The following is a 27,483-nucleotide window of genomic DNA, read 5'->3' as shown; positions in this document are numbered from 1 at the left end:
TGTTTTTGCAATGACTAATTTTTCATTGTGGACATAATTAAAACAGCCTGAGTTAGGGTTTATATATGTTCAAAGGTCTTTAAGCCTAACTAAAAAATTATACAATATGTAATTTCATGCTTTTCTCTGATTTCCAATTCCTCTATTCTTCCTCTGAAGGCATTAACTATGTTTGCTTACAGGTAAAGCCACACCCACAATTTTAGTCTCTTGTGAGACTAGATAGAAAACTATGGCTATTCTCCTGAAGGCACCTCCACAAATATGATTCTGTCCTCAATTTATTCCTCCAAAACATGCATTACAGACTCCGATAGCTCAGTGGTTAGAGCACTGGTCTTATAAACCAGGGGACATGAGTTCATTTTTCGCTAGGGCCTCATTTCTGTGAGGGGCACTGGACAAAATGGTGACTCTGTCTTCCTTATGGTAGACAAAGTTAAATAATTTTGTTTATGTTACATTCTAAATGTAGTATTATGTGACAATAATGGAGGAAAACCCAACACCCAACCCCAACCCACCAATTTTCCCCTGCAACCGCTGCAATCGTGTCTGCCTGTCCCGCATCGGACTTGTCAGCCACAAACGAGCCTGCAGCTGACGTGGACTTTTTACCCCCTCCATAAATCTTCGTCCGCGAAGCCAAGCCAAAGAAAGAATGGAACCTTCATCTTTTTACCTTTTCCTTTCAAAGAGGGCCCATTAGTTGAGGTCGAAGACCAAAAACACAGAGATTTCACAGAGCAAGTCTTTGATATTGAACTTTATGTCCATTGCAAAAAAGACAGATTAATCTCCTTCCTGGAGTGATGCACAATGAGAAAGCAGGGGAGATAGGGAAAATGTAAGACAAAGAAATTGGCTGCTTTATCTTTCAGTAACAATATGACTGATCTTTTACCTCAGCACCATTTCCCTGCACTATCACATGCCTGTTGATTTCTTTATTAACCAAAAATCTTCAATATACTCGATGACCGAACTTTTCCCCATATGAACCTGTTATATGGTGAGAAAAGATCAATAATGTGCAATCTCTACTCTTCAACCCTCAAAACTATTAACATTAGATGTGCTTTTAGTTTATTAAGAAAGAAGAAGGTAAAATTTTCTTCTTGTTGCACGCATAATAGGTTAAATGTTAACTTTTAAAAATCTTTTACCACTATAGACAATCAAGGCGACATCTCCTCTTGGGGATCCAAGAGTTACATACAACCTGGAAGAGGGACAAGTTCCTGAAACAAATATGCCTGTCCGATTCTACCTGAAACCCAATCGTGCCAATGGATCTGCCTCAATTTTAATAGCAGAACCATTGGATTTTGAAGGGACAAAGTTCTTCACACTTCGTGTCAGGGCTCAGAATGTGGCTGCAGTGCCATTAGCTTCTTTCACCACCATTTACATCAATGTGACAGGTGTGTTTGAGTTACTTCAAGTATAAATGTAATGTTGCATTGCTCAAACTCGTTCCGAATTACCCTTCTACTGGAATACTTAAAAATAGTGATTAAAACTATTGGATAGAGTTGAGAATTTGGCAGACTTGATTACAAAATTGTTCTTTTCTGTACTTTCTTTTAAAACTATACTCCTTTGCTCATTTCAAAGCTTTTGTTGATTATGCTGTTAAAATTATTGCTTAGAAGAAAGAGAAGAATAAATTAATAATGAGATTGTCCCTTTAACTGTGCGAGATGATACATGATGGAGAACCTTCCTCTTATTGGTAAATTTTCAGATGTGAATGACAACGTTCCTTTCTTTACTTCATCTACGTACGAAGCCATGGTCCCAGAAGGGGCTGCCGTTGGCATGTCTGTTGTGCAAGTATCAGCAACTGATCTAGATTCTGGTCAACATGGGAAGGTAAGAAATTATGTCATGCATGGTATGGTTCTCCAAGTACTTCATTCATATTCAGATCATCTTTATGCATTCTGGATCATCAACTTGCTCAAATAAATCATGTTTATGGACCTGGGCAGTAGAGATGCATTCCACATTACAAAGAGATACTGTGGACCAGAAAAAGTTGAAAGAAGCAAGAGTTATCATTTCTGGTGCAAGACCTTTTGTCAGAACCGGGAAAGAAGGAAAACAAGTTCATTTTCAGCTGCAAAGAGGCGGGCAGTGTTGCTTAGATGGAAGGATGTTGCTCCATCTACTCATGCTCAATAGTTACATGACGTTATGTCATATTTAAATCTAGAAAAGATTCGATGCTCAATATCCGATTTGTATTTAAATTTTGAAACACTGTGGGGACCCTTTCTGAATTACTTTCAAAATCTTTGATTTGGTATTAATCAGAGGTGTTGGCTTTTTAGGTAATTTATTACTGCGACAGGGAATTTTTTTTCCTCCTTTGCTTCAGTTTTGGTAGTGGGATTAGATTTTCTTTCTAAACTAAAATATTACTACAGAATAATTTGTTTAATTAAGACTGCGGGGTACTGTGGATGAAATAGTATGATCTGAGTGTGGTGTGTTCTGTACTTCTCTTAATGTTTTGACTTTTAATATATATTCTTATGTACTATTTTTTTGACAAGGAATTTCAATTTCAATAACAATATTGAAAAAGAAAGAAAGCTGCAGAAAGTGTGGAGGAGGGATGGGTAGGACCAAAAGAATATAGAACTGTAAATATATTTTTTAAAGTCCTTGACATATCTGTCGATTTGCTGACAAAATCAACACCATGGCATGTTCTTGGTTTGCCCAACAAATAGATTTAAGGGAGAATGTATTTCAGCAAAGAGTAGGAGGGTCTAACTGTTGGGTCTCAACTCATGCCATGGACAACTTACACCACGAGGTAGAAATCGCTCTGCCTTAAGACTGTCTGAATATTGCTGTTCCTGGGATGCAGCACAAGATGTCACACAGCCAGTCGTAGCCTCGGAAATCGCTCTGCCTTAAGACTGTCTGAATATTGCTGTTCCTGGGATGCAGCACAAGATGTCACACAGCCAGTCGTAGCCTCGGAAATCGCTCTGCCTTAAGACTGTCTGAATATTGCTGTTCCTGGGATGCAGCACAAGATGTCACACAGCCAGTCGTAGCCTCGGAAATCGCTCTGCCTTAAGACTGTCTGAATATTGCTGTTCCTGGGATGCAGCACAAGATGTCACACAGCCAGTCGTAGCCTCGGAAATCGCTCTGCCTTAAGACTGTCTGAATATTGCTGTTCCTGGGATGCAGCACAAGATGTCACACAGCCAGTCGTAGCCTCGGAAATCGCTCTGCCTTAAGACTGTCTGAATATTGCTGTTCCTGGGATGCAGCACAAGATGTCACACAGCCAAGAATAAACTTGCAGAGAAACAGCTTTTTCTTCAAAAAAATAAACTAAAGCTGCAGATGTTGGAAATCAGAATAGAAAACAAAATACTGGCGATGCTTATCAGAACAGGCAGTGTATGAGAGGAAAGAAACATGTGTTATAGTATTTCAGGTCGATGACCTTTCTTCACAATGTTACTTCTCAATGTTCGATATTGCTTCTCTATGTAAGAGTGTAAGAATGTAAGAAATAGAACCAGTACATTTCAACCCTGCTCTAGAATTCAGTATGATCATGGCTGATATTTTCCCTTGAGAACCTAAAATCCCTTGATTCCCTTAATATCTTAAATTCAACAATATCCATTTGAGCCTTTGAAGCTCTAATAATTGGTAAATTCCAAGGATTTTCCATCTTCTGCATGAAAAAGGCTTTTAATCTCTGATCTGAATACGAGTGCTTATTTTAAGTATGTGACCATTTCAACTGAATGCCCCAACATCTTTTAAAAATTCTGTATGTTCCCATTAGATCACATTTCATTCTTTCAAGGTCCAGAAAATATAGGTGTCATCTGTTCTACCTCTCTTGGTGTGACAAGCCAACCATTCCAGGAATCAATCTGATGAATCTTTGCTGCTCTCCCTTTGTCATATGTACAATAAAACTCATATAATCTGCATACCCACAATTTGGAAATCTCAGTCCTTTGGCATCTGGGTTCCAGGCAATTTCTTTACATGATCTCTTTCCATTCACTTCAGCCCATGTTTTCTGGGTTCCTGCTCACCTGAGTTGGTTTCCATGCTTCATTCCCTTTTGGGGGGCCTGGGTTCCTGCATTCAATTCCCATTCAACTAGCCTTTTGTTCCCATGCTCTCGACCAACTCCACCGGGCCCCAGCTCCTACACTCCATCCATTTCACGCACTCTGCCCCCATGGACCGAGTCCAGTTCCCGCACTCTGCCCCCGTTCATCGAGTCCAGTTCCCACACTCCACTCCCACCCACCGAGTCCAGTTCCCACACTCCGCTCCCACTCATCATCCAGTTTCTGCACTCCGGTCCTGCTTACCGTCCAGTTCCTGCACTCCGCTCCCACTCACCATCCAGTTTCCGCACTCTGCACCCACTCACCGAGTCCAGTTCCCACACTCCACCCCCACTCACCGAGTCCAGTTCCCGCACTCTGCCCCCACGTACCGAGTCCAGTTCCTGCCCTCCACTCCTACTCATCATCCAGTTTCTGCACTCTGCTCCCACTCACCATCCAGTTTCCACACTCCGCTCCCACTCACCGAGTCCAGTTCCCACACTCCACCCACTCACACCGAGTCCAGTTCCCGCACTCCACCCCCACTCACCGTTCAGTTCCTGCACTCCACCCCCACTCACCGAGTCCAGTTCCTGCACTCCGCCCCCACTCATCATCCAGTTCCTGCACTCCGCTCCCACTTATCATCCAGTTCCCGCACTCCACTCCCACTCACCGAGTCCAGTTCCCACACTCCACCCACTCACACCGAGTCCAGTTCCCGCACTCCACCCCCACTCACCGAGTTCAGTTCCTGCACTCCACCCCCACTCACCGAGTCCAGTTCCTGCACTCCGCCCCCACTCACTGAGTCCATTTCCCGCACTCCGCTCCCACTCATCATCCAGTTCCTGCACTCCGCTCCCACTCATAATCCAGTTCCCGCACTCCACTCCCACACACCGAGACCACTTCCCGCACTCTGCCCCCTCGCACCATGTCCAGTTCCTGAACTCCGCCCCCACTCACTGAGTCCAGTTCCCGCACTCCGCTCCCACCCACCAAGTCCAGTTCCTGCACTCTGCCCCCACGCGCCGAGTCCAGTTCCCGCACTCCGCTCCCACCCACCAAGTCCAGTTCCTGCACTCCGCCCCCACGCACCGAGTCCAGTTCCCGCACTCCGTCCCCACTCACCGAGTCCAGTTCCCACACTCCACGCCCACTTATCATCCAATTCCCATCAACTCTAGCTAATCTTGTATCATATAGAGAAGCTTTTAAAATCTGCTTTTAACAATCTTTGCTAGCTTAGCAAATCCTAAGATTTTATTTTGGAATTTCTATTAATTATTCATAAACTAGACATCGATAAATAATTCATATGTAAGGCCATAACTAAAATCTGTGTTTCATAGCAGTTAAATATGTTGCATTGTGTTTTGTTATATAAGGATGCAGTACTTCAAATGGGATCACAGTTTGCTTTCTGTGAAATCCGATCTCCTTTAATATGGTATATGAAAAGAAACAATTCTACGGGGAGTACAGTGGGACCTGAACCTTCTGTTATAAAACTGCAGCAATTTCCTGTATTAGATCAATTGTATTATAGTAAACTGTAGATCACAGCCAACTACTAAATGGGATTCCAGAATCTGTTGATCACCAAATGGATACATGCATTTCCATCACCAAATAGAAGGCAAGTTATAGAGACAAAGGGAGCAAGAGAAAAATGGTAGTCATGGGCAGTGAATTCAAGGTCTGAGAAAACGTGAGACGCAGCACAAATACATCAACTATTGGTTTTCAGGTGTTGCTTATCAACCATGAAGGCCTAAAAACACAGTTGCTTTGGCCCAAAGACAGCCACTTTGACTTCTGTCTAATCTATCATGATACAGAAGGCTTAACAGCTTTGCCTGGTTAATAATACTGTAACTTTTTATATAACAGTGGTAAATGTGGATGAATGTAACTGGTTTCCACAGGTCCAAGATATTGAATTAGCTTTGATTCTTACAAAGACTTGATTCGCTATAAATTACCAAAGGCTTTGTATGTATTAAGGCCATTTTGTGATGATGGAAGCAAACAATAGAGTAGCCACTGCAATCCTGAAAAAGAAAACACAATTGGATGTGCCATGCACTCATGAGATAATGATTTTATGATCATATCCATTTTACTGTGTGTAGCTAAATAAAAGCTCTCATGACTGGAGGGAGAACAAGTGCTTTTATTAGCTTATAACTGAGGGTAGGGTCTCACAGTAGTCCTCAGAAGGGTTCTGGGTTTAGGCAGAAAACCAGGATTATATGTGAGCATATGGGGGGGGAGGAGCCGGGAGGAGGGGCCAGCCATCAGTCTAACACATTACCAGTGAATCCCAGTTCACTGAATTCACCCCTTCCTGTAGAATTTAGGGTTGGTGAATGAAGACAGAGAACATGGGTTCAGAAAAGAAAAAAATACCTTCATCGACCAGACGTTGTGTCTCAGACTTTATGAAATCTCAGTCTGCTGTGTTGTTCCTCATCCTCTTGGTAGCAATAGGTTTGTAGTCTGGGGACAGACTTAGGAAGAGAGGTGAGCATCGTTATTAAGTGTGGAGAGGCTGCATGTGGGTTCTGATTTTAGGTTCATATAGTAAGGGATTACTTAAGATGGTATGTGAGTGGAAAGAAAATGTTTGAAAACCACTGTTTTAATCGTACTTAATTGACTCATTATGTGCATGGTTTCATAACTCCAAAGGAAATGGGCCAATGACAATTTTTCTCAAGCAAAATATTTCAGTAACAAATGGATCTAGTGCAGTGGTTCTCAACTCCCCTCCCCCCCCCCACATTCAGTACTACCTTAAGTAATCCCTTACTAATCACAGAGCACCTATGGCATAGGGATTACTTAAGGTGGTATGTGAGTGGAAAGAAAAAGTTTGAAAACCACTGATCTAAATTCTCTGAAAATGTACAAATGCTGGAAGAACACAGCAGGCCAAGTAACATGGAGTAGAAGCAGCAAGTCAACATTTCAGGTCGGGACCCTTCGTCAAGATCTAAATTTTCCAACTGAATGTGTTCTGAATGATTGGGTTAGCCACTGTACAGAAGGGAGGGTTAATAAAAGGTTGTCCACACAGATCTGTGCAAGCTTCTGATCTCATCAAAATAAAACTTGTTATATGCAGACAGCACGTTGCCATCCAAATTCCAAAGCAGCTCCAGAGGAAAACTTCCAGGAATTCATGAATACTCACCAGCTCTTTCATAAGCTAAAATGAATTTAAACTGAGGAGTTGATTTTATATTACAGATTTAATTTTACTTACTGGAGTAATTGCAGCGATTTGTTCAATTTTACTTGATGCAATTTCAGAGAAATGCGAACCATTGCCAGAGTTGTGAGGTGGGTTACAACTTTGCCTTAACCTGTCTACATTGTGGGGGGGGGGGTGTAAATTAGGCCAAAATTAATGAGGTGAATGTTTCTTTTCCTGGTGACAATGATATGGGTATACTGAAGTTCACTCAGCAACAAATCAAATTCCTTCCTACAGTATCCCAACTTGAGACATGAGCCAGGTGGTGGGAGTTAAAAAATTGGTAAATAGATTCGTCAGATTGCTGTTGGTTTTGGGCCCACTCAGTTTTTCATTTGGCTTTCTGTGGGTAGCAGAAGCTCCTGCATGAAGCAGATGGAACTGCATTCCACCAGAGTGAAAGAAGACAGGAATGTGAACTCTACAGCATTTTCTTGTAAAGCTGATGGTGAACCAACATTTTTTTTTTCCCAAGCTTCCATTATTGGCAATGCTTATTTTGTTTTTTGAGAGATTTTACAAACTGCCTCACTGAGAGAAAGGGGAGAGGATGGGGGGGTAGAACAAAAGGTTGAGCTGACCAACAGACGGTCTATGTCCCTCGTGCCCAAAACAGCATCTGGATCTCAACAGATTGTGCTGGATAACATTCTCTTAAGTCAGTCCAATGTCCTCCAGAGGGATTGAAATGAAATGTAAATCAGTAACCAACCCATATGCTGGCAAGTAATAAGGTTCATGCCGCACTGTAGAAAAGGAGGCAGGCTGAGGATCAATAATCTGCATTGTTTAATTGGAGTATCTTCAAGGATGTCACCAACCAAATCTGCAGGATGTGGAAAACCTACCAGGGAACAGTGATGTGGCATCTGGATCTCCAGAAAAGGCTGGTGCTAAATAGTGAAGACATCTATGCTTGGCACATCTGCAGGAACAATCATAGTCGGGTGTAGCCTGAGAGCAGTAGCTTCTTGAAAAGGTGCTGCAGATGGCGCTGAGGAGCGGCAAAGAGAAAATCACACTTTCAAACTTCTGATGCAATCTCAGCTCAGTTTCTTCCGTCTATCGGTCTGAATAATCAGAAATATTTTGCGTGTTCATTTCGTATTTATGATGCAGATTTATCAAAGATGATCAACCACTAGGACATTCATTTGAATATATGATTTGACATACCATAACCATTGGTGCATCAACTGCAGCTACAGGTGTACAGCGGCATGAACCATGGTCTAGTGGATTTATGGTGTGGAGGAGCTGATGTACTCCAAGATAATCATGCAAGTTCTTTACCAGAATAATCCTAAGCATCTCATTTTCTTCCTATGTACTCATGTTTGTTATCCAAAGATAATATAAGCCTTAAATTCATTTTATGTAAGATCTTTGCATGTGATAGCTTGTGTTTCAGTACATTGGCCTGCACCGGTTTCAGGCCTTGAATTTAGATATGAGAGAATAGTATGTTAATCTACAGGTCTAGCTGTCTGCACTCTGAACAGGTTTTGCCAATGACCACAAAACCATTTGGTAGATTTCAGCAAATTATTATTTTCAAATAATTCCATTATATTCCCTGATAATGTAATGAATAATCTTCTTCAGACAAGTAATTGATTTCAAAAACTGGGATCATAGTTGATTGAATTGTTTCCATATTGATATTTCCTTATGAGCTGAGAAATAAGGCTTTTCAGCCCAAGTCTAAGCTGGCTAACAGAGCTATCCCACTCTCCTCTTACCCACCTCCACTGGTTTTTCCTGTAACCTATTCTCCCTCCATGCCCATTAACTTCCACCCCCCACCTTCCCAAATTTTACCATTCGTGTAAACATTAGTGATTGCAAAACCTATGAAAAAATTGAGGACTCACTTGCTTTACTTTCCTTCCAACCCCAGGTAAATTATGCTATAGTAAAGGATCTCAGTGGAGATTATCATTACTTCAGCATTGATTTTGAAACAGGAGTAATATTCACACAGGCATCCTTTGACAGAGAGGTGAAAGGATCCTACCTGATTGAGGTCCAGTCTCAAGACAACTCTGAATCTGCTCGACCAGGCAAGCAAGGACAGCCCAATACAGGTATATACTTAAGAGCCATCAACTCGTCAGTAAAAATGAGAAAACGAGTGCATCTGTGTGTATACATTGTCTGGAAGGGTCATTGAGCAAGTTTCGTTTCAAATTATGCGTCAGCAGAATACAATTTGGAATATAAAACATAGAACATACAGCACAGTACAGGCCCTTCAACCAATGATGTTATAGCAACCTACTCTAGTCTAGTAAACTCACACACTTAACCCTCTATTTTTCTTACATCAATGTGCCTACCTAAAGAGGGGGGGGGCTTGGGAGGAGGGCGGGGGGGGGAGAAAAAGTCACTGTAAATGTGTGAAAAAGAAAAAGTGTATATCATGGCTATTGTGATTTATGGTGTGAAAAATAAAAAATTTTAATAAAAAAAATAAAAAAAAATGTGCCTACCTAAGAGTATTTTGAATATCCCTATTGTACTAGCCTCCACCACCATCCTTGGCAATGCACTCTAGGCACCCATCACTCTCAGCGTGCAAAAAAAACTTGCCTCGGACATCTCCCCTGAACTTTCCTCTTTAAAGAGATGTCCTCTGGTATTTTCTATTGTTGCCCCAGGATACAGGTGCTGGTTGCCCACCCTATATAACCCCTCATAAGCTTTTGTACTTATTAAATGGTGTCATTTCCAAATAATGTTAAGAATAGATTTGCTTTCCATTCATTTCTTATGACTTATTTCATTCTGAATGATTTGTTTCAGTCCCTATATCTTTCGACACTACAGGCAATGCGTGATTCAACTGAAGAGTCACAGTGGCACAGCCAAACCCTGAAAATTGTCCCAGCAAGCAACTACTGCCTGCTTTGCGTGGAAAACATTCTGCAGTACTTTCCTGGGTTGACACAGCCTTCTCACCTTGAGTTATCTTGGAATAAATCTTCAGGAGGCTTCTGATAATAGTCACATATTTGCAAAATGCAAATATTCTGAGGAATATTTCTATTAACTGTGGCATGCTTTGTGATTGCAATATGGTTATTCTTTAATAATTGACATTTAGTTTTTCTTTCTGTTCACAGATGTGGCATATGTGAGGATTTTTGTCAGTGATGTGAATGACAATGCACCAGTCTTTCCACAGGAAACCTACACTATAAGTGTAGATGAAGACAAGGACGTTGGGTTTGTTGTTATTACAGTGCCTGCTCATGATGGAGATGAAGGTATGTCTTTATGTTCGCTCACACAACAGCGGTCACATATGAATTTATATGCTTGAGTCCCTTTGTTCAGATGTCTTCTTGGTTTCATCCTCCCTTTCTTGATAGAGAACTATCAAGATATTTGTTCTCCTCTTGTACATTTCTGATTTTACTCTTTTTTTTTCCATGGCCAGTGCCAAGGCCTGAGCACTGAAATTCTGTCAGTAAATCCTTCCACCTCTCTACCTCCCTTTGAAAGTTAATTTAAAACTTATCTAACCAATCTGTGCTTATATTGCTTCATTTAACACTGCCGATTTTGATAACATGCCTATTTGCACATTAATTTTGTTAGTGTCTTATGGATGTTGCAGTACATCTCCTTAGATGTCTTGAATTTCCACTGGATCTCACTGCTCCACAATTCTACCTGGAGCAATTCTTTCAGCCTCAACTTGACTTCCAAACCTGGCTCCTACATGAGGCTCTGCTTAGAGCAGGGCCTTCCAGTCATAATTCCTGTCAAGTCATGACGTCTAGAGAATCCCTGTCCACGGAGATCCTTCGACACAGAGTTAACTTCATTCCAAGCTGGACCAACCATCAAAATTATCAATTAGTTTGAATATTTGAATATGCCTCTAAGGTTCATGGACCTTGAAAAACATTTTTAAAAATGTTTCATATTAGTTAAAGAAGGAAAAACTACAGGAAGTTACGACAAAACACTCAAAGACTATTAAATATATCTGTAGGAGGCAAACGTTCTCTACTTACCTTTGTTGGGTTGGCTGCAGGTGTCGGCGGCATCTCAGGGTCCAAAGGCTGTGATGTCTGGCTGTTCCCATCGATGCTGCCCTTTTACAGTGCCATGTTGCATCTGCGCATGCACTATTCTCTTTGGACACTTGGCACAGGTGCAAATTCTTGATCGTTAGCGCACATTGAACAATACGGCGGCATAGATGAGGAGGGTAAGTGAGATTCGCATATATTCTGTTGACGGATTAAATGTTTGTTATCGATGGTGATAGGATTACATTACATTAGAAATAGACATCATTATTGTTATCTTTACCAAGTTCATGAATTTCGTCCAACAAACAAAATAAAATTAGTTTGGACTTGCCAAAGTACCTCCATCTCCTGTAGAAGGCAAACTTTGTTGTGTCTGATGCTAGACCATTTCTGTCCTGGGTTTTAAAGTCTTTCTGACAGTGTCTTAATTGCAAATGATCAGTTTCTCAATACAATATAGATGATCAGGGGTTCACCAGTCCAAGATTTCAAATGTCACTCCTCCAACTTCGTGAATAGAGTCCATGTTATTTTGAAGAACTCGAATGCATTGTTAAAATAATGACATCATCTTTAAAAGATAAACAATCTTGGATGCAGAGTACATTTGAGTTACAATGGTGACCAGTAAACCTCAGATCTTCCTTAGACTGAATAAACACAGCTTTCCCTTTGGATGGTGATTTTGGTGTAAAATCCATGGAAGGGAGAGGTCTGTAGTCAGGCTGGATAAATGGCAATTGAATATCTGACAAGACTGGTACCACATCAGTCATTCTCCTTTTGGATTTAACAAGAGGCACGTCTTCAGCATGTCGTTTGGCTTTCTTCTTTCCTTCAACATTCTGGTCTTCATAGGAAGAGTTTGAGCTCTCAGAACCAGATTTTGAAGGAGGTTTATCTTATCCTCTGATTTTAATGGATGAGTCCCTTTTTTCCTTCCCAGCAATTGGTTTGCTCAACTTTTTCTTCCTTTTCTGCAGTTGGTCATAGAGAAGGTAAAAATTCAAATGACATTAGTTCTTCAAACTCATTAATACGCACAGCATTTGTAAAATCCTTCTGCAAAGAAGCAGGCTGACTCCATTTATGGCTCCTAAGGATCTCTTCAACTAGAACTGCAGGCTTTTCAACCACTCTGGCTTCTATTGCCTTTCCTGCAATTCCAAATCCAATTTTGCAACTTCCAATTCAGTCTCATTTTCTGACAGTGTATTTTGAAGCCTTTTATTAGATTCTCTCTCTGTATTCATTTCTTTCAATAGGAAAGCAATTCTCTCATTATCTTCTGAGAAGTTAGTAACTTGACCTGGAGTGAAAGGTCAGATGATGCATTGGAACTTTTGCTTTCAGCCCTGCTGTAGTAAATGCACAATGTCTGAATTTCTTCATCTTGCTTGTTAAATTGCTGAAATGCAATATCTCTTTGTTTCTGCATCGTTGTCAGCTGGGCCTTCAAGGTGATTGTTTTCTGTAGTCAGCTGTCTTGTGTTATTAACTAATGACGTTCTTCTTCAAAAGATGAATCTCCTCTAATTGTATGTATCTTGATAAGGCTGAATCCCTTTCCTCAATAACTGCATTCATTTCTTCAGCAGTTATCCTTTTCTTCTGCTTTGCGAATTCTCCCTACAATTAAATCTCCATTCTTGTCAACTTTGGTGGGATGTGAGTGGCAAGGTTGAGAATCACTGCTCTAGATTCAATTGTTCCTGAAATATTTTTCTTGTGAAAAATGGTCATTCACCCATTTCCTTTGGAGTTATGAAACAGTGCACATAACGAGTCAATTAGGGATGATTAAAACAGTGGTTTTCAACCTTTTTCTTTCTACTCACATACCACCTTAAGCAATTCCTGACTAATCACAGAGCACTAATCATAGGGAATACTTAAAGTGGTATGTGAGTGGAAAGAAAAAGGTTGAGAACCGCTGTTTCAATCGTACCTTATTGGCTCGTTCTGTGCATGGTTTCCAGAGCCTTTGGTACATCTGAACTGATCAGCATCTCTATCTCAGAGCCAATTTCAGTATATGAACATTCCTCAGATGAGACCACCGATCGATATTGTTTTGATGTGGGACGTTTCCTTTGTGCACAGGCATAGCCTTCTGAGTGTATATGCCTGGGAGATCACAAAAATTGCTGCTGTCCAGTCCAGTGACCTCTAAGCCTGAAACAATGCTGGTTTCAATGACCTTCCTTTGACCCATAATTCTCAATAGAATTCTTGACCTTCCCTGAAGATTAAGTTTATTCATTAGTCCCACTGTGCAAAATGATGCAGGGCTACCTGGATCAAGAAATGCATGGGTGAATGTTGCATTCCCTTCTTGGCCCTGACTCGTACAGGCACCATTGAGAGTTTGCAATTGTCTTTACCGGCCCCAGTAAAACCACCTGTCCGAACAGAGGCTGCAGCCCTGTTATCAGCTGCTTCCTTTGTTTCTGCTCACTCCTTTACCATTTCCTTCTTTCCTTGGTGGACGTGCAACATTCTGAGATGGTTTAAACCGCATATATTGCGGCTGAGTCACTTCCTACAGTTTTTGCTGATGTGTCCTTTACACAGACAACCAAACATACTCCATTTTATTTTAGGAAAATGATTTTCTCACTATGTGCCCTCTTATCCAACTGTGGACACATCTTCGAAGCATGTCCACCTCCACAGAACAAACAGCTCTTCACAGCAGGCACACTCTCTCTGTTCCTTAGTTCCTTCATCATTTTCTTTATCTGCAACTCACAGTGGTGGCAAAGATACCTCATTCTACTTTTGGATGAGACTGAGACTTGGACCTCCTTACATCTTTGCTTACCATGAGAGGGTTTTTGATATCTCCAAGTATTGACTCTGTTGCAATCCTCACTTGGATTTCAAGGAACTATATCATGGTAATCTTAAAGGTAACCTTTCGATGTATTTTTCTTATAATTCACAGACCACAGTTCTCCATATGTCCCTTAGTCAGTATGGCAACTTCCTTATGATGACTAACATATTACCAGGCATGTTAAGCTCATGCATTTAGTCGACATTTTCCATGGGATTATAGCATCTTCTTAGAAAGAGGGTATATGCTTCTAGAGCCCTTGTGTCTTCTGGTTGCCAGGTCTTCAGGAGTTGAGTTACAGGGAAAGATTAAACGGGTTGGAATTTTATTCCTTAGAGCGTAGAAGAATGAGAGGAGATTTGATAGAGGTTTACAAAATTATGAGGGGAATAGACAGAGTAAATGTGAGTAGGTTCTTTCCACTTAGATTGGTAGAGATAAGGCCATGGCTTTAGAGTAAAAGGGGAAAGGTTTATGAGGAACATTAGGGGGAACTTCTGCACTCAGAGAATGGTGGGCGTTTGGAACGAGCTGCCATCTGATGTGGTAAATGCAGACTCACTCTTATACTTAAGAACAAATGGGATAATACATGGATGAGAGTGGTCTGGAGTGTATTGGAATGGGTGCAGATCTGTGGGACAAGAGGAAAAATGTTCCAGCACAGACTAGAAGGGCCAAATGGCCTGTTTTTTGTGCTGTAGTTTTCTATGGTTCTATAGTTTTATCAACAACCATGAAAGAGCCTTCTCCATATAAGCTGTAGAAATTTTATGCTCATTGCCAAAATGCTCCTGTAGTAAAGACTTAGCCAACATGAATCCTCTGTCTGAGGCCATACATATGCAGCTCCTTACAAGTTCCCTTGGCTGTCCTATTGTGTACTGTTCAAGACAATAGAGACAATCTCTGGGATTTTTGTTCTTGCATTCAATTTTATGTTCAAAGGATTCAATGAACACTTGGTACTGAAGTGATTCTCACCATCAAAAAAATTGAACTTTCTTCTTGGGCATGGAAGAGTGACATTGTAGCTGGATTAATAATGCAGTGATTTTATTTTGCCTTTCGCCGTTGCTTGTAGTAGGTAATGCAGCTGGAGATGTCACATGTGTATATTCACTCAGATTTCAAGTGTCAAGAGAGCTGCAGCAATAGACCAGACCCAAGCTCCAGCTCTGTCTGTGGTTGTTACCACTGGAGGTTATGGATTCGTAACACCACCATGCCTTGGGAGGATTTTTCCATGTGTATATATGTCTTGTAACTGTGGTACAAAAGGATCATCCTTAACATCAAATGTTTTCTTTTCCTGTTGTACTTTCTCATGATGTGACTCCATACCATCAGGCAATTCAGATAAGTTACTTCGAAGGCCGGATCTCTCTGAGGCCCTGGCAGCAGCAATGTTTGCTTCCAGCTCCAGCTGCTCCTTTTCCCTCCTTAGCTGCTCCCTCTGCTCTTCCAAAATGTGTTTATCCTTAAGCAATTTTTGTTGTATGACAAGAGCACCCACTTCAACCTGTGCCTTTAAACATGCAGAGGTTGTCCTGGAAACTCTGGAGAGAAGAAATTCATTTCCTTCTCCTGCCTCAAACATTTGACCCACTGTCCCCTGGTTGTATTTCATCCTGCATGTCAGATGTTGCCTTAATACTTGATTCTTTCTCCAGTTGGATTAGCACATCCACTTCACCACCATTTTGTGACACACCTTCAGCCATTTCCAAGTTGCTAACTTTAAATTCAGTTGATATCTTCTGCAGTGGTATTAATCGCACCTCAGCGGCGATGCCGGCAGCAGCAGCAGAAGCCATTTTACACGTCTCCATCCAACCGTTTGCCGAGCTCGAGCACCAAACACGCACCACACGAGCACAAAATCAACAGTCCCCAGTGGACAAGCGGCAGCACTTCCAAACTGTGCACAGAAGGAATCCACAAACATAATCCTACTGCTTCTGATGGCTGTGATGCGCTGCTGTTAACAAGTGAGTTTCCACTGTGACCGCAGTCAATAATATCACTCTACCAGCATGTCTATTGGGCATTCTGCTCTAGGATTAGAAGCCCTGGATCTCTCTGTGATACTCGGATCGATGGAGGCAAATTACTGTCAGCAGCCTGCACTCAGCATTTCCAATATGGCTGCCATATTATTTTCAATATCCTCCAAACCAAGGACATTTGTTAGGACTATTCCCCCTCCAAATGTCCCAAATCCTTTTCGATTCCAACAATAATTTTCTGCTGACTAAATGTAATGACTACTATCCATAAAAAGCCCTTGGAGGCTAAATGGGGCTCTTTACTGTAACACATTTCGATATTATCCACTACTAAGTCCAGATCAGTTTTTTAACTGTTAATGATGAACACAAAAGAACTCATGAACTTGATAACATGTGTGACACCATCTATTTCTAACATAGCGTAACGTAGTCTTACCACCATCAATAATGAACATTTAATCCATGGTAACAGTCAACAGAAAATATGCGAGCCTCACTCACCATCCTTGTCTCTACTGTCATATTGTTCAATGCGCGCTAACGTTCAAGAATTCACGACCAAACTCCTGCTCCTGCACCGACTGTCCAAAGAGAATAGTGCATGCATGGATGCAGCATGGCGCTGGAAAAGAGTGGCGTCAACAGGAACAACTGGATATCGCAGATTCCAGACCAGGGATGCCACCGATGCCCACAACCAATCAAACAAAGGTAAGTAGAGTACATTTGATCCTGCAATATCTACTTTCTTTTTTTCTTTTTTTTTTTCTTTTCTTCTTTTGGCTTGGCTTCGCGGACGAAGATTTATGGAGGGGGTAAAAAAGTCCACGTCAGCTGCAGGCTCGTTTGTGGCTGACCAGTCCGATGCGGGACAGGCAGACACGATTGCAGCGGTTGCAAGGGAAAATTGGTTGGTTGGGGTTGGGTGTTGGGTTTTTCCTCCTTTGCCTTTTGTCAGTGAGGTGGGCTCTGCGGTCTTCTTCAAAGGAGGCTGCTGCCCGCCAAACTGTGAGGCGCCAAGATGCACGGTTTGAGGCGTTATCAGCCCACTGGCGGTGGTCAATGTGGCAGGCACCAAGAGATTTCTTTAGGCAGTCCTTGTACCTTTTCTTTGGTGCACCTCTGTCACGGTGGCCAGTGGAGAGCTCGCCATATAATACGATCTTGGGAAGGCGATGGTCCTCCATTCTGGAGACGTGACCCATCCAGCGCAGCTGGATCTTCAGCAGCGTGGACTCGATGCTGTCGACCTCTGCCATCTCGAGTACCTCGACGTTAGGGGTGTGAGCGCTCCAATGGATGTTGAGGATGGAGCGGAGACAACGCTGGTGGAAGCGTTCTAGGAGCCGTAGGTGGTGCCGGTAGAGGACCCATGATTCGGAGCCGAACTTTAATGAAATACTTATCTACTTTAATGAAAGATTAAATGTCTTATTAAAGGTTAAGTGTGATACTTATCTACTTTAATGAAAGATTAAATGTCTTATTAAAGGTTAAGTGTGATAATGCAACAAATAGAGAGAAAAGACTTGGAAATTGGAGCATATTCCAGGCTGTTCCTGGCTAATGAACAGGGACTGTTTTGCAGATGGTTTTGTCCATAAAGTGGAAAATATGGTAATCGTATTTCACGGTATTGCAATGAATGGTTGTGGTACGCTGTTAGTCAGAATCAGACACACACAAGGTAAAGACTGCACAACAGGCTGTAATCCACAAAGACTTCCACAGAGCCAGGCTGGCTGTGGCTGCAGTAACTCCGAGTGAGGCTTCGGGAGGCCGGCGCAGGCTTATATCCTGGAGGGTGATTGACACCCAACCGGGTGGGGCTTGATCCATTCAGGATGACTGATTGACAGCCGACCAGGTGTTGTCCTGTCCCCTTGCACTCCTGCAGGTACAGAGGTTGCCCCCTGCAGTAGGCCGGCGGTACACTCCTGCAGGTACAGAGGTGGCCCCCTGCAGTAGGCTGGTGGTGTTCCATCACAATGGTATCAAAAGCATGTGAGATTGATAAAAATGAATGATTAGTGTGAGAAACAGAAGTACCTTCACAGAAATTGAGAACAAATAACATTTATTATACAACAATGCAATTGGGTGCTTCCCCTTACCCTGGGAATACACACATACACTGGGGCTCACCCAACTTTTATACAGTTGATTTCAGTATAGAAGTACCCTCCCCCTTACATTCTTCTGCCTCCTGGATGAGTTTGGCATTAGGCAATCCTGTCTGCCTACGTGCTGTTTCTGTGAACTTGGAGGACCAGGGGGTATCCTGTCGGTGTCCCATCATGTCATTGTTCTTATTGTCCTTATTCACAAACCTGCCTTTTTTCTAATTCACACCTTCCCAACTCTCAGGGCTCTTTGGCTTGGCTTCGCGGACGAAGATTTATGGAGGGGGTAAAAGTCCACGTCAGCTGCAGGCTCGTTTGTGGCTGACAAGTCCGATGCGGGACAGGCAGACACGGTTGCAGCAGCTGCAGGGGAAAATTGGTTGGTTGGGGTTGGGTGTTGGGTTTTTCCTCCTTTGCCTTTTGTCAGTGAGGTGGGCTCTGCGGTCTTCTTCAAAGGAGGTTGCTGCCCGCCAAACTGTGAGGCGCCAAGATGCACGGTTTGAGGCGATATCAGCCCACTGGCGGTGGTCAATGTGGCAGGCACCAAGAGATTTCTTTAGGCAGTCCTTGTACCTTTTCTTTGGTGCACCTCTGTCACGGTGGCCAGTGGAGAGCTCGCCATAGAACACGATCTTGGGAAGGCGATGGTCCTCCATTCTGGAGACGTGACCCATCCAGCGCAGCTGGATCTTCAGCAGCGTGGACTCTATGCTGTCGACCTCTGCCATCTCGAGTACTTCGACGTTAGGGATGAAAGCGCTCCAATGGATGTTGAGGATGGAGCGGAGACAACGCTGGTGGTTTTTCAGTTGGTTGTTTTTCCAGACTCTTTTGTGTAGTCTTCCAAAGGCGCTATTTGCCTTGGCGAGTCTGTTGTCTATCTCATTGTCGATCGTTGCATCTGATGAAATGGTGCAGCCGAGATAGGTAAACTGGTTGACCGTTTTGAGTTTTGTGTGCCCGATGGAGATGTGGGGGGGGCTGGTAGTCATGGTGGGGAGCTGGCTGATGGAGGACCTCAGTTTTCTTCAGGCTGACTTCCAGGCCAAACATTTTGGCAGTTTCCGCAAAGCAGGACGTCAAGCGCTGAAGAGCTGGCTCTGAATGGCTCTCAGGGCTACAACCTTCTTATATGCAGAACTTGCTAATTCTGTCTAAGACTAGAAGACCCTTATCTTATCCAGACTAACTCTACTTCCTACATTTCTATTATCTATCCTTATCCTATTCCTACTGGCTTTATTTATTACACATATATCTATACTAGTTTCCTCATCTTCATATTTTTATATCAGTTTTAGTATGGTGGTGAGAAAAGGGAACATATTTCTGCCACTGATAGGAACGAGCATATCTGCATACATCAAACTTTTGAATTTAATATTATAGAAGCTTACTCTTGTTTGGGGATATCCATTAAGTCAAGCCTTTGTAACATGAATGTAATGTAAAATATCAATATAACAAGTGTCAAGAGAAGGATGCATTTCAGTCTCTCTTTCATTGCAGGTGCAAATGCTAAACTGAGGTACCAAATCGCGTCAGGAAATGTGAAAGGGATGTTTGATGTGGAGCCAGAGGTCGGAACAATCTTTATAGCTCAGCGGTTAAATTATGAAGAAGAGCAGCACTATGAACTGCGACTTGTGGCATCCGATGGAAAGTGGGAAAACCAAACCCTGGTGACTGTCAATGTCATTAACAAAAATGATGAGGCACCAGTCTTTTCACAGAATGAGTATCACGATAGCATCATGGAAGAGCTGCAGGACTTGCCAGTGTTTGTCCTACAGGTGTGTAACTTGTATAAATGTTTTAAAAATAAGGACTGGAAATTCTTAAAAAGCTACGTTATAGCACTGCTATGCAAATTGCTTGTGTTTCTTCTGTCTGAGCCCCTTCCACAGCAGCAAAAAAATATCATGCATGAGAGGACAAGACATCCTTACCTGCTTCGATCTTTTCCCATGCAATATTCAACCTTCAATCAAGGTCTAATATGGCATGAGAAACCTGGACATAAGACATAGGAGCAGAAATAGGCCATTCAGCCCATTGAGTTTGCTCTGCCATTCTGTAATGAACTGATCCATTTTCCCATTCAGCCCTGGCCTTCTCCCCATAACCTTTGATGCCCTGTCTTAAATATACCCACAGGCCTCCACCACCACCTGTGGCAACAAATTCCATAGATTGACCACCCTCTATCTGAAAGAAATTCTTATGCATCTCTGTTCTAAGCAGATGTGCTTCAATCCTGAAGTTGTGCCCTCTTGTCTTAGACTCTCCCACCATGGAAAACAACCTTTCTATATCTATGCTGCCCATGCCAAGAGCTGTCAAACGCACCTCGTATGATAACCCTTTCATTCTTGAAAGCTTTGCAAATGCACAAGAACTTTCTGTGAGCCACATCAAAATGTCCATTTGATGTCACTGTGCATGTCCAATAGCTTCAGTGCATATTGTGTCTTATACACGGAGGACACTAAACACATAACATTTAGTGATTAGCTTAATCCCGAGATAAGTCGAATAGCGAAGGAGCTATGTTGGGAAAAGATAATACAGTCACCATGTCAAAAACTGTAGAAATAGGCCAGATGATGCTTATAAAGCATGTAATAAGATTATTTCAGTTTGTGAATGTCAGTGATAGAAAAAACAAAAGGCAGAGAATTGATCCGCAGAAATGCAGAATGTTAAATATTTATTGAAGTGCAAGTTGCTGTCCTTGCTTATCCTGGTTCAGCTATTAAGCCACAGTGAGGACATTTTGCAGGTTGTACTGGAAGTTGTATTAAATTTCCACAGATATCGTAACAGAAAATGGAGCACAAGGCATTAAAACATGAAAGCAGAATTTTTAATCAACTTATTAAACTTTTTTGCAGAGTGCTAAATAAAGATTGTAACAAACACATTTGGTCAAGACTGAATCTAAAATTTGTAATGAAAGTAATTTTAAATACCACAAATATCTAAGACATTTTATCATTCGAAAATTCCAGCAAATAAACAAAAATCCACATGCTAATGTTCCAGGAGCCAAAAAGCTTGCTGAGCACTAATAATAGCGTGCCATTAAAATCTCATTTCGATTTAATTGAACAAAAAACTTGGAAGGGTAAGATTGGCTGATGCAGGTTGATGTTTTAAAAGGAATCGGATGGGAGGTAGAAAAGGGGGAGGAGTAGTATTACTGGTCAGGGATAGCTGTGGAAAGGGAGGAAAGGGAGGGATTGATTAAGTGTGGGTAGAAGTTAGAAATAGGAAGGGAGCTATCACTGTGCTGGGAGTAGCCTATAGATCCCCATATAGCCCTCAGGACACCGAGGAGCAGATAAGCAGTCCGATCTTGGAATGGTGCAGGAAATACAGCGTTGTATTTATAGGTGATTTCAACTTCCCTGATATTGACTGGCACCTCCTGATTTAAAGAGGGATAGATGGGGCTGAATTTGTCAGGTGAGTTCAAGAAAGATTCCTGACTCAGTATGTGGACCAACTGACGAGAAGAGAAGCCAACATTTTAAAAAATATTTTATTTAATATGAAACCATTCAGTAAACATATCACAATTTTTCAAACTTAATCCAAATACATGTGGTTATTTTTAAAAAATAAAGTAAAGAAAGAAAAACCTATAAATCCCCCCCTCCCTCCCCAACCCCCTACAAACTAAAAAAGAAAAAGAAGAGGGACAAGAAAACCACTACAGGAGTACTTCACTTACTAATACTTTTAAATATAAAATATTTATGGAGACCTATAGAGAAAGGGTATGTTTGAGATTTGTTTAAATTTTAATACCAACAGTTTGTAAATATAGGCTCCATATTTCATAAAATGTATATTTATCTCTTCAAGCAGAATACAACTCCAATCTTTTGGATGTCATCTATCCATTCCCAGATCAGTATCCGACTTCCAAATTATGACATACAATACATTTTCTAGCTATTGTCAAGGCAGTTTGAACAAATTTAATTTAGGTTTAATCCCTCTAACATCTCCCAGTAAAAATAACATTGGATCCTGTGGGAATCTTACTCCAGTTAATCGTTCTAATAAATTGCCAATTTCAAGTCAAAAAGGTTTAAGTGTGGAGCACTGCCAAGTTGAATACAAAAAAAAGTACCAACTTCTTGTCCACATCTAAAACATAAATCTGAATAAATATAATTCATATTATGCAACTTTTGTAGTGTTAAATATAAAATTATATTAAACTAACCGATATCTTACATTTATTGTACTTTTCATACTCTCTGTACATATCTGAATCCATCTATGTTCATCTATTTACTTATTTAAATTTACCTCCTATTTATGTCTTGATTTATGAACTCCTTTTTGAACCTTCTCTTGTAACAATTTGTACACCTCTGAAATGAATTTCGTTACATCCCTAGTATTTAATAATAATTCTATTTCTGTCTCCGCTGGTAATAATAATTCTTGTCCAAAAAATTCACAGAATTTTAACTTGATAATAACAAAATTTTGTGTTTTCCAGTATCTTTTCCTTCATTCTACTAAAAGTAGTAAATTTCCTGGCTTCGAAACAGTCTTTAATTTTCTTAATACCAAAATTTTGCCATGTTTTAAAAAAATTATTTTCCATAGAATATTGAATATCTATTTTGATATAAAAGTATTCTTCCAGACATTAAACCTCAAATCTCTTTATCAATTTTATTCCAAAGTTCAATTAAATGTTTCAGCATGGGTGTATCTTTATTTACTATTAACAATCTTGCATTCCATTTATATATAAAATGTTGTGGATCTGTTTCTTCTATTGTATCAAGTTCTATATTTATCAATGCTGGAACATTATTTAACTCATACATTAATAAATCTTAACAGGGCTGCTTTATAATAATTCATAAAATTGGGGAGCTGTAAACCTCCTAAATCATATTTCCACATCAATTTCTCCAAAGAAACCCTAACCATTTTCCCTTTCCATAAAAATTGTCCAACACAAACATTTAATTTCTTTAAAAATATTTGAGGAATTAATATTGGAATCGATTGAAATAAATACTGTATTTGAGGGAAAACCTTCATCTTAACACAATTTAATCTAGCATAAAAGTAATAATTAACATATTCCAATTTTCCAAATCATCTTTAATTTTATTTAATAAAGATAAATAATTTAATTTAAATAATTTTGTCAAATCTGTTTGCACACGAATACCTAAATATTTTATTCCAAGATCTGGCCATCTAGATTCAATTACTTCCTTACATTCTTGATAATCTCCATTCATTAAAGACATAATTTCACATTTCTCCCAATTAATTTTATATTCTGAAATGTTTCAATATTCTTTTATTCTAATTTTAATTTGTGTGGTGGTACACCACCGGCCTACTGCAGGGGGCAACCTCTGTACCTGCAGGAGTGTAAGGGGACAGGACAACACCTGGCCAGCTGTCAAACAGTTGGCCTGAATGGATCAAGCCCCACCCGGTCGGGTGTCAATCACCCTCCGGGATATAAGCCTGCGACGGCTTCCTGAGACCTCACTCAGAGTTGCTGCAGCCACAGCCAGCCTGGCTCTGTGGAAGTCTTTGTGGATTAAAGCCTGTTGTACAGTCTTTATCTTTGTGTGTGTCTGATTCTGGCTAACAGTGCACCACAATTTGTTGCAAAGAATTTAAGGGTCTGCAAATAAATTTATTTTATATTCTTCTTGCTTCACTTTAATACCCACAATCTTTTAATCTTGTCTTATTAATTCAGCTAATGCTAAAACAAATAAAGCTGATGACATGGGCAACCTTGTCTACTTGATTTTGTTAATTCAAAAGATGTTGAAATCTGTCCATTTGTCACTACTTTTGCAATAGGTTTTTAAAGACAGCATTTTAACCCAATCTATAAACATTGAACCCAAGAGAGGCATACTAACTTGGTCAATTGATGGGGAGACATCTTGGTGAGAGTGATCACACTCCTGTAGTTTCAGCATAGGTTAAAAAAAAGGATAAAAACAGACAAAATAGGAAAGTTCTCAACTGGGGAAGGGCTAATAATGAAGGGATGAGGCAGGAACTAGTGAGAGTAAATTGGAAAGAGATGTTCAAGAGTGAAAGCACAGAAGTAATCTGGAAGAAGTTTAGGGACCACTTGTACTGGATTCATGATAGGCTTTTTCCCCTCTGGGCCAAGGAAAAGATGGTAAGAAAAGGGAACTATGGCTGACAAAACAGATGAGGCAACTAGTCAAGAGGAAGAAGGAAGCAAGAAACAGGAAGGACTCATGAGAAATATATGGTTGCCAGGAAGGAGTTTAAGAAAGGACCTAGGAGAGCTCAAAGTGGGGCATGAGAAGGCTTTGGCATGTACGATTAAGGAGTTTTATGTGTATGTGAAGAACAGAAGGATGATGAGAATGAGGGTGGGGCCACTAAAGATAAAGGGGGTGAAATGTGTCAAGAGGTGGAGGTGGTTGGAGGAGTCACGTGATGGAGTAGTGGCCGGACGGTGAACTCCAGCCCTCTCCAGAAAAGTCGGGAAAAACAAAGGAAAACACAAAGGCACAGAAATAAAAGTTACAGAAAAGTGAGTATAAAGGTGGAAAGAAGATGGCGACAAAAAAAGAAAAATCGAAAGCAACGGTAAGAAGAGAGGAAGAGAAGACAAAGGAGGAAAAAGGTGAAGGCCTTACCTGTCCGAAGAGGCCCGCTGCGGAGAGAGAAACCCGCTCCCTCAGGTCGGTAAATAATGGACTACAAAAATGGCTCGCTGAGCCGAGTAAAAGTGCGCAACAGCGCATGCGCGAGGAATCGCGCATGCGCGATGCGAATGAAAAAAAACACACCGACGGGAGGGGGGACCAGCTGGGGAGTCGATCTCCACAGCCGGCAACGACAGCTGCAGAACACCTGCAGCAAGAAGAGACCACAGAAGACAATAGAAACAATAAAGAAGAGAAGGAAAGGGCAACAAAGAAACAACAGATGGCCAACCCAGAGGAAGAAGAAGAGGAAGAGGAAGAGTACAGTGAAATAGAAGAAGAAAAGAAAGGCAAGATAAAGAAGGTACTTTCTCTTATTAAAGGATACATGGAGTCATTTAAAGAATGGCAAACACAGGAATTTAATGATTTAAGAAAAAGAATAAACAACACAGAAGAGAAAATGAATAAAATAGATATGACCTTAACAGAAATGGGAAAGAAAATGGACAAGATGGAAGAGCGGGCAGTAGCCGCAGAAATGGAGGTAGAAGACTTAAAAAAGAAATTGGAGGAATCTAATAAAAAAACTAAAGAGACACAAGAACTACTAGCTCAAAAAATAGATACAATGGAAAATTATAACAGAAGAAATAACATAAAGATAGTGGGCCTTAAGGAAGATGAAGAAGGCAAGAATATGAGGGAGTTTATAAAAGAGTGGATCCCTAAGACTCTAGGATGTCCAGAACTACAGCAAGAAATGGAAATAGAAAGGGCACATAGAGTATTGGCCTCTAAACCACAACCACAACAAAAACCAAGATCTATTTTAGTAAAATTCCTAAGATATACTACAAGAGAAAAGGTACTGGAGAAGACAATGGAAAAAGTAAGAGAGGGCAACAAACCACTGGAGTATAAAGGGCAAAAAATCTTCATTTATCCAGATATAAGTTTTGAACTCCTAAAGAAGAGAAACGAGTTCAATACAGCAAAGGCGATTTTATGGAAAAAAGGGTATAAATTTATACTAAAGCATCCAGCGGTATTGAAAATATTTATTCCAGGACAACAAAACAGACTATTCTCGGATCCAGAAGAAGCACGAAAATTTGCAGAACAATTACAAAAATAGACTGAGGGATGAAGACGGGTAATGAGAGTAAAAATGATCACGATTGATATGTATGTGGGTAAAGACAAAAATAGACTGAGGGATGAAGACGGGTAATGAGAGTAAAAATGATCATGATTGATATGTATGCGGGTAAAGAGGTATAAGAGTGAATAGAGACAATGTGCATACGTGAATGTATCTGTACTTAGAGGAAAATATAGATAGTATAGACAAGAATTAATAAGGGAAGGTAATGGAATAGAGAGAATAAGGAGGGAATTAAAAGAGTGACCTTTGTGACATATGAAAAGTGAAATCTTTTCTGGGGGGGTCGGGGTGGGGGGAAATAGCGGTCACTGCAAAATCAGTTGACGCTTGCGAGTGGATTCGCAAATCCAAATGGAGAGGGGAGATGTGGTTGTCCGACAAGGGATAAAGGACAACTCAGGAGGGGAAAGGGAGATTGGGGATAAATAAGATAGAAATAGGAGAATAAGGAAAATGTTGGATGTTGTAGTAATGTTGTCTTATAAAGAGTTGAAAATAAGAAAACAGAAATGGAAAAGGAGGAAAGGTAATGATGGAAAAACGGAAAGAGAAGATAAACAAAATATAAAAGGGCTACTCTGAACTATATGACTTTAAATATTAATGGAATACATAACCAAATTAAAAGGAAGAAACTACTAAATTTAAATAAATAAATGTATTCCATTAGAAAAAATAACATATAGGTTAAGAAATAATATTGAAATATTCGAACAAGTATAGGAGCCTTACGTTAAATACAATAGCGAAAACCTACCGGGGACAAACATTACCTAAGTTGATGGAAGGAGAAGGAAAGAAAAGAATGGACTCAGTAGAATTTCTGGTGTATTTTTGTTGAATGACAACATTATCTGACTGGCTTAATGCAACCTAGATTGTATACCTAAAATGGATGAGAGGGGGGGGGGTGGGGGGGTGGCTTGGGAGGAGGGAGGGGGGGGGGGAGAAAAAGTCACTGTATATGTGTGAAAAAGAAATAGTGTATATCATGGCTAATGTGATTTATGGTGTGAAAAATAAAAAATTTAAAAAAAAAGAGGTGGAGGTGGTTGGCGAGGTCCTAAATGAATGTTTTGCTTCAGTATTCACAAGAGAAAAGGACCTTGATTAGGGTGAGGTTGGACTAGAACAGGCCTTTGTGCTGGACAATGTGGAGATTAAGGAAGAGAAAGTGGTGTGCAAACTATTGGAGAGGATTCTTAAGAATAAGATCTTGGAACATT

At 40.8% G+C, this 27,483-nt stretch overlaps 1 protein-coding gene across 2 annotated transcripts in view; it reads left to right on the top strand.

Moving 5' to 3' along the window:
- Nucleotides 1–27,483, top strand: part of LOC138755588 (neural-cadherin) — a 283,392-nt gene that overhangs the window by 201,730 nt on the left and 54,179 nt on the right. For both annotated transcript variants that reach the window (XM_069921840.1, XM_069921841.1), the window contains 5 exons: nt 1,175–1,424; nt 1,748–1,875; nt 9,275–9,461; nt 10,500–10,643; nt 19,904–20,187. In XM_069921840.1, the coding sequence (XP_069777941.1) occupies nt 1,175–1,424; nt 1,748–1,875; nt 9,275–9,461; nt 10,500–10,643; nt 19,904–20,187 (993 nt within the window). The remainder of the gene's footprint in view (nt 1–1,174; nt 1,425–1,747; nt 1,876–9,274; nt 9,462–10,499; nt 10,644–19,903; nt 20,188–27,483) is intronic.

The sequence above is a fragment of the Narcine bancroftii genome, chromosome 2 (genome assembly GCF_036971445.1).
Source record: "Narcine bancroftii isolate sNarBan1 chromosome 2, sNarBan1.hap1, whole genome shotgun sequence".
Classification (NCBI taxonomy): Eukaryota; Metazoa; Chordata; class Chondrichthyes; order Torpediniformes; family Narcinidae; genus Narcine; species Narcine bancroftii.
The sequence above is the reverse complement of the archived record's forward strand: the minus strand, read 5'-3'. Positions and strand labels throughout refer to the sequence as shown.